General features: G+C 31.5%; 1 protein-coding gene across 2 annotated transcripts; it reads left to right on the forward strand.

The window, feature by feature from the left end:
* LOC127622766 (interleukin-12 subunit beta-like) lies at window positions 1-12,678 on the forward strand. 2 transcript variants are annotated; one of them, XR_007968004.1, is made up of 9 exons: window positions 1-14; window positions 1,570-1,651; window positions 1,863-2,111; window positions 3,789-3,888; window positions 3,967-4,130; window positions 4,424-4,575; window positions 10,026-10,148; window positions 10,444-10,505; window positions 12,311-12,433. XR_007968004.1 is itself a non-coding variant. In XM_052096849.1 (8 exons), exons 2-8 carry the CDS (start codon window positions 1,570-1,572, stop codon window positions 12,443-12,445), a joined length of 1,005 nt encoding a protein of 334 aa, XP_051952809.1. In that variant the 5' UTR covers window positions 1-14; the 3' UTR covers window positions 12,446-12,678. The 2 variants fall into 2 exon arrangements, 1 of the variants encoding a protein (XP_051952809.1); XM_052096849.1 differs by lacking the exon at window positions 10,444-10,505 and having other exon boundaries at window positions 12,311-12,678.
* The last annotated feature ends 204 nt before the right edge of the window (window positions 12,679-12,882 follow it).

Raw genomic sequence — 12,882 nt, forward strand, 5'->3', positions numbered from 1 at the left:
TCTTCTGCGCAAAGGTAAGTGATGCATTACTCTCTCTCTTTCTCTGAGAAAAACAAACTTCATTCACTCTTGAGCACGGACCAATAGGCTACAGGCATTATGTAAATCTTTCTATTTGAATTACAGTAGCAATGTGTTTTTTGGACATGAAAGATAAGATAAAGCGAAGTGGTTCTATTAAAAAATAAATATTAATATTTGAGTTATTACAGAGTTAAAGCGTTTTGAAGTGACTCTGACGCCCTCCAAAGACTTTTCAAATTAACTTAGTCAATTATGTATTACGATTTTTAAAAAGTGCAATTAGGCCTATTATTACAAGGAATGTTTATTGGTATTAATGCATTTTTTTTATTCATAATGATCCCCCAATTATTGCAAAGGATATTAGGCTTATATTCACTTTTTCTTTGCATTTTTTGTTTCGTTTGACTGCCTTCGAAAACACTCAAAAAGTAGCCAAATTTTAAGATGGACTCATTTCAATTTCATAACAAACTTCCATCAAATTGAATTGATGGAATAACAAAAAATAAAAATTATATATATATATATATATATATATATATATATATATATATATATATATATATATATATATATATATATATATATATTCTTTATAATTTTATTTATTTATTTATTGTTATAGATTCATATGAATTCATATACATATATATACACACACACACACATATATATATATATATATATATATATATATTTAAAAATAAATAAAATAATTTATATATATATTTAAATATAAATAAATAAAATAATTTATATATATATATATGAATTGATATGAATCTATAACAAAAAAATATAATAATTAATAATAAAGAATATATATTTATATATATATATATATATATATATATATATATATATATATATATATATATATATATATATATATATATATATATATATATGAATTGATATGAATCTATAAAAATTTAAAAAAATAATAACAATAAAGAATATATATATATATTTAAAAATAAATAAATAAAATAATTGATATATATATATATATTCTTTATTATTATAATTTTTTACATTTTTATAGATTCATATCAATTCATATAGATATATATTTAAAAATAAATAAATAAAATAATTTATACATATATATGAATTGATATGAATCTATAAAAAAATGTATAATAATGAATAATAAAGAATATATATATATATATAAATTATTTTATTTATTTATTTTTAAATATATATATATATATATATATATATGATATGAATCTATATAAATATGTATAAAAATTATAATGAATATAAGAATATATATATATATAATATATATATATATATATCAATTATTATTATTATTATTTTTATATATATATATATATATATATATGTGTGTGTGTGTGTGTATATATATATATAAAATGACACATTTAACTTTTTTGTAATGCTGTTGTAAAATTGAAATGTGTAAATCTTAAAATTAGGCTTAAATGTTTTTTCGAGTGTGGAGATTCTTAGTGAATATTAAATAATTCATGTTTACATATAGACTGAACTATTTGTACTCTCTGTCTCCAGATGGGCTGGTTGATGAGCAGAATCCTTCTTTTCTGTTTGAGCATCGTGAGGATTTCTTCGCTTAACTTTTTCCCTGAGAAATGTAAGAGTATTTAATGAGTACACAAATGTTTTTATTTCATGATAGGGACTTCACATTCATTTTAATGACAGTTTTTATGTATGATTATTATTATTATTTCATTGAGGACTGCTGAAGTGATGCTTTGTCAGATTTATTTGGACAATTTTGTCCACACAAAAGACACTTCTTGCATCAACATTACAATGAGATGTCTCTTTATTCCTTACAGTCGTCGTTGCTGAGCAACACAAAAATGTTACTCTAACCTGTGTAACAAATAAAGACAGTGTTACATGGAAATGGCAGGATGAATATAACACATACAACATAGATGAAGATGAGTTTTTAGTACCCAAAGGTCGGAATTTGTTCCTGCGTGACCTGCAGAAGGACCAAATTGGGAATTACACCTGCTGGAGTGATGAGGGACTCGAGGACTACACTTATCTCCTTCTAGACAAGTCTAAAGATGCAACAGGTAAGAGTACAGCCAAAGTCTTTCTAGCAAGTCAGTCCACTGTCGGTCATATTTGGGACGCTCTCGGGAAGCTATTTCCTGTCATGCCAGTGCAGCTCATATCTACTTGAATGGAAAAAGACCGAAATCTCCTTAACGGTTGGTCAAGATTACGATCAAAGGACATTATTTACAATCAGCAATCAAATCTGACAACACTAGTATAATAAATTGTGCTTCTTTTAAAAACGCAATATTCTGGGCTTGTATCGCTAATGCGCATGTGCGTTGACGAGTTGATTGACAGGCGATGTCTGTATCTAAAATGGGATTGGCTCTTTTACCTGTAAGGCGTTAAAACACATTTTTATCCACTCCACAGATTTCATATTAGCAAACTGTAGTTTTGGCAAGTCGTTTTGGACATCTACTTTGTGCATGACATGAGTAATGTTTCCAACAATTGTTTACAAACCGATTGTGTCACTTTTAATCGACTATATCACAATTCCAGTGGGTCAGATGTTTACATACACTAAGTTAACTGTGCCTTTAAGCAGCTTGGAAAATTCCAGAAAATGATGTCAAGGCTTTGGGAAATTAGCTAATTAGCCTCTGATAGGAGGTGTACTGAATTGGAGGTGTACCTGTGGATGTATTTTAAGGCCTACCTTCAAACTCAGTACCTCTTTTCTTGACATCATGGAAAAAAAATTGTGGACCTCCAGAAGTCTCGTTCATCCTTGGGAGCAATTTCCAAACGCCTGAAGGTACCACGTTCATCTGTACCAACAATAGTGTGCAAGTATAAACACCATGGGACCACACAGACATCATACCGCTCAGAAATGCATTCTGTCTCCTAGAGATGAACGTAGTTTGGTGCAAAAAGTGCAAATCAATCCCAGAACAACAGCAAAGGACCTTGTGAAGATGCTGGAGGAAACAGGTTGACGAGTATCTAGATCCACAGTAAAACGAGTCCTATATTGATATAACCTGAAAGGCTGCTCAGCATGGAAGAAGCCACTGCTCCAAAACCACCATAAAAAGCCAGCCAAAATGGCTTAAGGACAATAAAGTCAAGGTATTTGAGCGTCCATCAAATTTGAGGGCAGAACTGAAAAAGCGTGTGCGAGCAAGGAGGCCTACAAACCTGACTCAGATACACCAGCAACTTATTGTGAGAAGCTTGTGGAAGGATTCCCAAAACATTCAACCCAAGTTAAACAATTTAAAGGCAATGCTGCCAAATACTAACAAAGTGAGTTAACTTCTGACCCACTGGGAATGTGATGAAAGAAATAAAAGCTGAATAAATAATTCTTTCAACTATTATTCACATTATTTCACATTCTTAAAATAAAGTAGTGATCCCAACTGACCAAAGACAGGGAATGTTTTCTACGATTAAATGTCAGAAATTGTTTAAATGTATTTGGCTAATGTGTACATCCGTTGACCATTGGCTGCCGTTGGGCGTTCCAATTTCGCGCATTAATGTTAATAGTAGTGGCCCATCTCGGCTAAATAATCTCTGGTATATTGTGGGGGTTACCTCCCCCCATCCCCCCTTGAATATACGCCCTGCCTACAATCAATTAAAAAGGCTATTTTTTTTTGAGAGGTAACTAGTGCCATCATGCACTGTTTGGGCAGTGAGGCTCATACTAGATGTGCTTCTCTTTTCTTTTGCAGTTAACATCAATTGCACAGCCGAAACTTTTTCATGCATGAAACACATCACATGTGACTGGAAGTCAGAGGAATTCACTGCTTTCAGACTACGCAATACACGGTATCAGAAACACAAACACACTCATGGACACGAGAAGTTGATTTCAAGCACTGACTCATATGTGAATGTTGCATGTAGGGATAATGGTGACTGGGTGTCAGAGCCTGTGGATGGGGTATTTCATCTCCAACATTTCACCAATTCATACACTGAAGAGTCAGAGCGAATGATGATAACCGGGGAAGCCGTTTCCTCATGCTGCTATCTGAAAACTAAATACAGCTTCTACCTTCGAGACATTGGTGAGTATGTGGCTCTCTATAATACGATGCTATAGGAGAAAAGTCTCTTTGAACACATTTGCATTACATAACGAACTACATTTACAAGCTTGTATAAGTGTGATCAAATTGTGCAATAGCTCAACTGATAGAGCATTGCACTTGCGATAAAAAGGAGCGGGATGTGAGTCCTGAAGAGCACACGAGTCAACACGTGAGCCGAAAGTGTCATAAAAGCACCACAGAATGAGGAGTATTTAATGAATAAACACCTCCTCACCACTGACTGTATGTGATTTCTGTGTTGTCCTTAGTTAAACCAGCCAGTCCAAACATTTCAACATGCAGCAGAGAAAATAGTGAAATCATAGAGGTGGAGGTGAAGCCTCCTTCGTCCTGGCCGCACCCTCACAGTTTCTTTCCTCTGAAGCATCAGATTGAGTATGAGATACGAGACAACGGGAAGGTAAGATTGCATTTAAACATCCTTAAAATAGAATGGTTCACCCAAAAAATAAAATTCTGCCAGCATTTACTCACTCTATAGACACCCATAGAGAACCGGGCAGGAATGTTTTTCGTGAAAAAGCTTTGCGTTCACTTACAATTGATTGACCATGGTTTCACTACAGTAACCATATTTGAACCATGATATTCATCGCAAAATCATAGTAATAATAGAGAAAAACAAAAGCTATGGTAATAAACAATTATTTAGTGGTTCCTATAGTTTTACTGTATTAATAGTAACTACAGTATCACTATAGTAAAACCATGGTTTACACAAAAAAACAAACAAACATGTTTACTACAATTACGGTAACTACAGTATCACTATAGTAAAACCATGGTTTACACACACAAAAAAACATGTTTCCTACAATTACGGTAACTACAGTATCACTATAGTAAAACCATGGTTTACACAAAAAAACAAACAAACATGTTTACTACAATTACGGTAACTACAGTATCACTATAGTAAAACCATGGTTTACACAAAAAAACAAACAAACATGTTTACTACAATTACGGTAACTACAGTATCACTATAGTAAAACCATGGTTTACACACACAAAAAAACATGTTTCCTACAATTACGGTAACTACAGTATCACTATAGTAAAACCATGGTTTACACAAAAAAACAAACAAACATGTTTACTACAATTACGGTAACTACAGTATTTCTATAGTAAAACTATGGTTTACACAAAAAACAAACAAACATGTTTACTACAATTACGGTAACTACAGTATCACTATAGTAAAACCATGGTTTACACACAAAAAAAAACATGTTTACTACAATTACGGTAACTACAGTATCACTATAGTAAAACCATGGTTTACACACACAAAAAAACATGTTTACTACAATTACGGTAACTACAGTATTTCTATAGTAAAACTATGGTTTACACAAAAAAACAAACAAACATGTTTACTACAATTACGGTAACTACAGTATCACTATAGTAAAACCATGGTTTACACACACAAAAAAACATGTTTCCTACAATTACGGTAACTACAGTATCACTATAGTAAAACCATGGTTTACACAAAAAAACAAACAAACATGTTTACTACAATTACGGTAACTACAGTATTTCTATAGTAAAACTATGGTTTACACAAAAAACAAACAAACATGTTTACTACAATTACGGTAACTACAGTATCACTATAGTAAAACCATGGTTTACACAAAAAAACAAACAAACATGTTTACTACAATTACGGTAACTACAGTATCTCTATAGTAAAACCATGGTTTACACAAAAAACAAACAAACATGTTTACTACAATTACAGTAACTACAGTATCACTATAGTAAAACCATGGTTTACACAAAAAACAAACAAACATGTTTACTACAATTACGGTAACTACAGTATCTCTATAGTAAAACCATGGTTTACACAAAAAACAAACAAACATGTTTACTACAATTACAGTAACTACAGTATCACTATAGTAAAACCATGGTTTACACAAAAAAACAAACAAACATGTTTACTACAATTACGGTAACTACAGTATCTCTATAGTAAAACCATGGTTTACACAAAAAAACAAACAAACATGTTTACTACAATTACGGTAACTACAGTATCTCTATAGTAAAACCATGGTTTACACAAAAAAACAAACAAACATGTTTACTACAATTACAGTAACTACAGTATCACTATAGTAAAACCATGGTTTACACAAAAAACAAACAAACATGTTTACTACAATTACGGTAACTACAGTATCTCTATAGTAAAACCATGGTTTACACAAAAAAACAAACAAACATGTTTACTACAATTACGGTAACTACAGTATTTCTATAGTAAAACCATGGTTTACACACACAAAAAAACATGTTTACTACAATTACGGTAACTACAGTATTTCTATAGTAAAACTATGGTTTACACAAAAAACAAACAAACATGTTTACTACAATTACAGTAACTACAGTATCACTATAGTAAAACCATGGTTTACACAAAAAAACAAACAAACATGTTTACTACAATTACGGTAACTACAGTATCTCTATAGTAAAACCATGGTTTACACAAAAACAAACAAACATGTTTACTACAATTACAGTAACTACAGTATCACTATAGTAAAACCATGGTTTACACAAAAAACAAACAAACATGTTTACTACAATTACGGTAACTACAGTATCTCTATAGTAAAACCATGGTTTACACAAAAAACAAACAAACATGTTTACTACAATTCACGGTAACTACAGTATCACTATAGTAAAACCATGGTTTACACACACAAAAAAACATGTTTACTACAATTACGGTAACTACAGTATCACTATAGTAAAACCATGGTTTACACAAAAAAACAAACAAACATGTTTACTACAATTACGGTAACTACAGTATTTCTATAGTAAAACTATGGTTTACACAAAAAACAAACAAACATGTTTACTACAATTACGGTAACTACAGTATCACTATAGTAAAACCATGGTTTACACACAAAAAAAACATGTTTACTACAATTACGGTAACTACAGTATCACTATAGTAAAACCATGGTTTACACACACAAAAAAACATGTTTACTACAATTACGGTAACTACAGTATTTCTATAGTAAAACTATGGTTTACACAAAAAACAAACAAACATGTTTACTACAATTACAGTAACTACAGTATCACTATAGTAAAACCATGGTTTACACACAAAAAAAAAACATGTTTACTACAATTACGGTAACTACAGTATCACTATAGTAAAACCATGGTTTACACAAAAAAAAAAACATGTTTACTACAATTACGGTAACTACAGTATCACTATAGTAAAACCATGGTTTACACAAAAAACAAACAAACATGTTTACTAAAATTACGGTAACTACAGTATCTCTATAGTAAAACCATGATTTACACAAAATACAAACAAACATGTTTACTACAATTACGGTAACTACAGTATCACTATAGTAAAACCATGATTTACACAAAAAAATAAACAAACATGTTTACTATTACGGTAACTACAGTATTACTATAGTAAAACCATGATTTACACAAAATACAAACAAACATGTTTACTACAATTACGGTAACTACAGTATCACTATAGTAAAACCATGGTTTACACAAAAAAAAACATGTTTACTACAATTACGGTAACTACAGTATCTCTATAGTAAAACCATGATTTACACAAAATACAAACAAACATGTTTACTACAATTACGGTAACTACAGTATCACTATAGTAAAACCATGATTTACACAAAATACAAACAAACATGTTTACTACAATTACGGTAACTACAGTATCACTATAGTAAAACCATGATTTACACAAAAAAACAAACAAACATGTTTACTATTACGGTAACTACAGTATTACTATAGTAAAACCATGATTTACACAAAATACAAACAAACATGTTTACTACAATTACGGTAACTACAGTATCACTATAGTAAAACCATGGTTTACACACAAAAAAAAACATGTTTACTACAATTACGGTAACTACAGTATCACTATAGTAAAACCATGGTTTACACACACAAAACAAAACATGTTTACTACAATTACGGTAACTACAGTATCACTATAGTAAAACCATGGTTTACACAAAAAACAAACAAACATGTTTACTACAATTACGGTAACTACAGTATCTCTATAGTAAAACCATGATTTACACAAAATACAAACAAACATGTTTACTACAATTACGGTAACTACAGTATCACTATAGTAAAACCATGATTTACACAAAAAAATAAACAAACATGTTTACTATTACGGTAACTACAGTATTACTATAGTAAAACCATGACTTACACAAAATACAAACAAACATGTTTACTACAATTACGGTAACTACAGTATCACTATAGTAAAACCATGGTTTACACAAAAAAAAACATGTTTACTACAATTACGGTAACTACAGTATCTCTATAGTAAAACCATGATTTACACAAAATACAAACAAACATGTTTACTACAATTACGGTAACTACAGTATCACTATAGTAAAACCATGATTTACACAAAAAAACAAACAAACATGTTTACTATTATGGTAACTACAGTATTACTATAGTAAAACCATGATTTACACAAAATACAAACAAACATGTTTACTACAATTACGGTAACTACAGTATCACTATAGTAAAACCATGGTTTACACAAAAAAAACAAACAAACATGTTTACTACAATTACGGTAACTACAGTATTACTATAGTAAAACCATGATTTACACAAAATACAAACAAACATGTTTACTACAATTACGGTAACTACAGTATCTCTATAGTAAAACCATGATTTACACAAAATACAAACAAACATGTTTACTATTACGGTAACTACAGTATTACTATAGTAAAACCATGATTTACACAAAATACAAACAAACATGTTTACTACAATTACGGTAACTACAGTATCTCTATAGTAAAACCATGATTTACACAAAATACAAACAAACATGTTTACTACAATTACGGTAACTACAGTATCACTATAGTAAAACTATGGTTTACACAAAAAACAAACAAACATGTTTACTATTACGGTAACTACAGTATTACTATAGTAAAACCATGATTTACACAAAATACAAACAAACATGTTTACTACAATTACGGTAACTGCAGTATCACTATAGTAAAACCATGATTTACACAAAATACAAACAAACATGTTTACTACAATTACGGTAACTAGTATTACTATAGTCAAAACATGGTTTACACAAAAATCAAACATATTTACTACAATTACGGTAACTACAGTATCACTATAGTAAAACCATGGTTTACACAAAAAACAAACATGTTTACTACAATTACGGTAACTACAGTATCACTATAGTAAAACCATGGTTTACACAAAAAACAAACATGTTTACTACAATTACAGTAACTACAGTGTCACCATAGTAAAACCATTTCTGCCCAAAAACTGTTTACTACAATCACAGTAACTCATGAATATTTCAGAAAAAAAAATTCCTGCCCTGTCCTCTGAGGGGCTCCATTCACCCTTATGTCATTCAAAATCTCTGTGCTGTTATTTTTCTGTGGAACAAAAAAGGAGAAATGTTGATAGCGTTCATCGTGACCATGAGTGTCAAGCTCCAAAAAGGTCAAAAAAGCACCATAAAAGTATCCATATGACCTGTGTGCTATATTTCAAGTCTTCTGAAGTCACACGATAGCTGTGGGTGAGGAACAGCCCAAAATTTAATTAACTAAAGAGTAGCTCTCAAAGCTATCATATGGCTTCAGAAGGACACAGGGTTAATTTTTTGAATCAAAATGACTCAAAGATAAATTTCCTAATTCAGTCATTATTTCCCTTCTGTCATCCACTCTTGCGTTTCCCCCTCCCTCTCAGCTGGAGACTCGTGAATGGGAGGGGTCAAAAGTTCTAGTTGAAAGGGTCATCAGTAAACTGAGGGTCCGCTGCAGAGATCTGCTGCTCCTCTCTCAGTGGAGCGAATGGACGCCGTGGGAAAATGTAAATCACTGATTTAAATCTACCTGTCGACTACACCTCCTTTCTCCTCAATCCCTTTATGTTTCCTGTCCTGTTTTCCAATTTCTAAATCACTTCATTATGATCTTATTTATTGTCTTTATATGTTTATTTATTGATGTACGATCATGTCTTTGTTCGCATATTTCCGTAATATCTGTTGCACACTGTGGGTTTGTTTGCTACTGTGATTTTACCTATTAAAAAAAAATCTTGCTTCTTTATTCTCTGTCTCTTGATTCCTCAAAGATGTAATTAAGCTGTTTTACATTCGCAGTGGTGCTGATGTACGGTGTACTGAATATCAGCACAGCTGTGACTGCCGTGGCATGATTGCGGGTTTGAAATTGCTTTTATACAGCGCTATAAACAAGAAATTATTATCAAGTTAATGGTATTTCAAACACAATCTGTCCAGTTCCTTTTGCTCCGACAACAAAAATAGTCTCTTATACGAGATATCAGCACTCTTGGAACGCTGTTTGTCCAATCAAACGAATGGGCCTATTAATTAAATAACTGCTGTAGACAATTATATTTTTCCTTTGCATACGGTTATTTGTTTCACTGGACTTCATTCAGGATTCCCACATTCATGGAAGACCTGGAAATATCAGGGAGTTTTAAAATAAGGGAATGGGGCCTGGAGTTTTGTTGTTACGCTCTGCTCAAATTTTTTTTCTCTCACAAATATATATGTATGTATATATGTATGTATATATATATATATATATATTAGGGCTGTCAATCGCTTAACATTTTTAATGGAATTAATTGTGGTGGTTTAGTGGTCTAAGTACATAACTGGTAATCAGAAGGTTGCTGGTTCGATCCCCACAGCCACCACCATTGTGTCCTTGAGTAAGGCACTTAACTCCAGGTTGCTCCGGGGGGATTGTCCCTGTAATAAGTGCACTGAAAGTCGCATTGGATAAAGGCGACTGCCAAATGCATAAATGTAAATGTAAATTAATTACATGGTGTCCTGATTAATTAATCGCGATTAATTGCATTTACAAATATTTGCTGAGAAAGCCCCTCATATAACAATAATTCAATATATAATAATGATACATAGTTATCTTTACATATATATATATATATATATATATATATATATATATATATACGCATGTTTGTGTTGTGCGTCTGCTGGATGGTTGTTAATGTTTTGTTCACTGTATAAACTGTGTGTTGCTCATACAGCTGAAGTTTCACTTACTGCCCTCTGGAGTAAACAGGTGGTACTACAAGCTTGAATTACTCAGGAATCATCCTTATTAGGTCCGGGGGCATTGTGATTAATTGTGTTAAATTAACAGCCCTAATATATATATATATATATATATATATATATATATATATGTTTAAACATACTTCTCCAGTAATCCAAATGACCGGAAGTCATGAAAATATTATAAGATAAAAAATTATTTTAATTCATCACATTTAATTTAATAATACAATTCCATAACAATTGCATTGAGTAATATTAAGTAAATGTATTCATACATTTGAGATGTTTATTGATGAATAAGATTTATTAATTCAATTTAAACATTACACAATTCAATTGGATGAAATTTTGTTATGAAATTGAAATGTGTAAATCTTAAAAACAGGATAAAAATGTCCATTGGTTTGCGTGTAAACATATAGATTTATTTAAAATAAAATACTCTAGATTGAGATTTATAACCGCTATGGTCTTCCTCGTATCTTTCAATATCACTAAACCTTTCCAAAAAATGGGTAACGGGCTTGTTAGTTAGTGAGAAATATTTTGCACTGATTGACAATTAAAGTTTGTTTATACAGAACATGTATAGAGAGATAATACAGAAGAGAGGTGTTTAGAGTCCAGATATCGGTGTATGTTTACAGGAGAGAAGACATGTGCAGTGTAGAGTAGAACGCACTTAAGAGTAAACTCAGGAATAAGTACTGCTTGGCCACTCTATGTTAACTCTGGGTTAGAGTTGGGTTGGCCAGCGAGTTGTGTAATAAGTTGTCATTCTGTTAGTGCACGGTAAAACAAAAGAAGAATTGCCCATCGTTGTCTTGACTTTGATTTCTATTATATTAATAGACAAGTAAGTGCATTCTACTCAATACACTACAACATGATTTATTGTTCTCCATAGGTGTCCAAGAGGAAGGGAAGAAAACGTACCAAGGCAGCGAAAACAGCACGAAACTCCGGGAAAAGAAACAAGAGCAAAAAGCAACAAAGAAAATGTCAAAATAAATGGAACAGTCCAACTTGGGCCAATTTCTGAATCTCTAATGATATTTTATTATCACAGTGAATTTGAGGATGAGCTGTCCTGAATCAGTAGTGTGCAGTTTTTATTGTCAACTTTGCAAGTGAAGAATTAATGGTGCTTTGGTTATAGCACACAATATAATATAAATATAATATTACATCTATAAAGAAATAAAAACTGTATTTTCACCACACATATTGGTGCAATTATTCCCTTATTCACTTTTGTCTCCTGTGGATGCTCTGTGTCTTCCCCCGTGTTCATCTGTTGCAGTAGTCTTGGATGAGCCGTGGTTAATGGTTAACGTCCCGCTCAGCATTATGGGATTCCAAGAATGTGTGAGCTGTGACGTCATACTCTTTTCCAAATGGAGTCCTAAACACATATAGCCAAATAAATAAAACACTCCAAAGATCTTGTTTTTGACAGCTATTGAAATTTTAAAACAA

The sequence above is a fragment of the Xyrauchen texanus genome, chromosome 29 (genome assembly GCF_025860055.1).
Source record: "Xyrauchen texanus isolate HMW12.3.18 chromosome 29, RBS_HiC_50CHRs, whole genome shotgun sequence".
Lineage (NCBI taxonomy): Eukaryota > Metazoa > Chordata > Actinopteri > Cypriniformes > Catostomidae > Xyrauchen > Xyrauchen texanus.

Excerpts from the sequence above, each read along its gene's own strand:
- LOC127622766 (XM_052096849.1), top strand. The coding sequence starts at position 1,570 with ATGGGCTGGTTGATGAGCAGAATCCTTCTTTTCTGTTTGAGCATCGTG. Across the intron at positions 1,652-1,862 it reads TAACTTTTTCCCTGAGAAAT|TCGTCGTTGCTGAGCAACAC; the intron begins GTAAGAGTATTT and ends TATTCCTTACAG. Across the intron at positions 2,112-3,788 it reads CAAGTCTAAAGATGCAACAG|TTAACATCAATTGCACAGCC; the intron begins GTAAGAGTACAG and ends TTTCTTTTGCAG.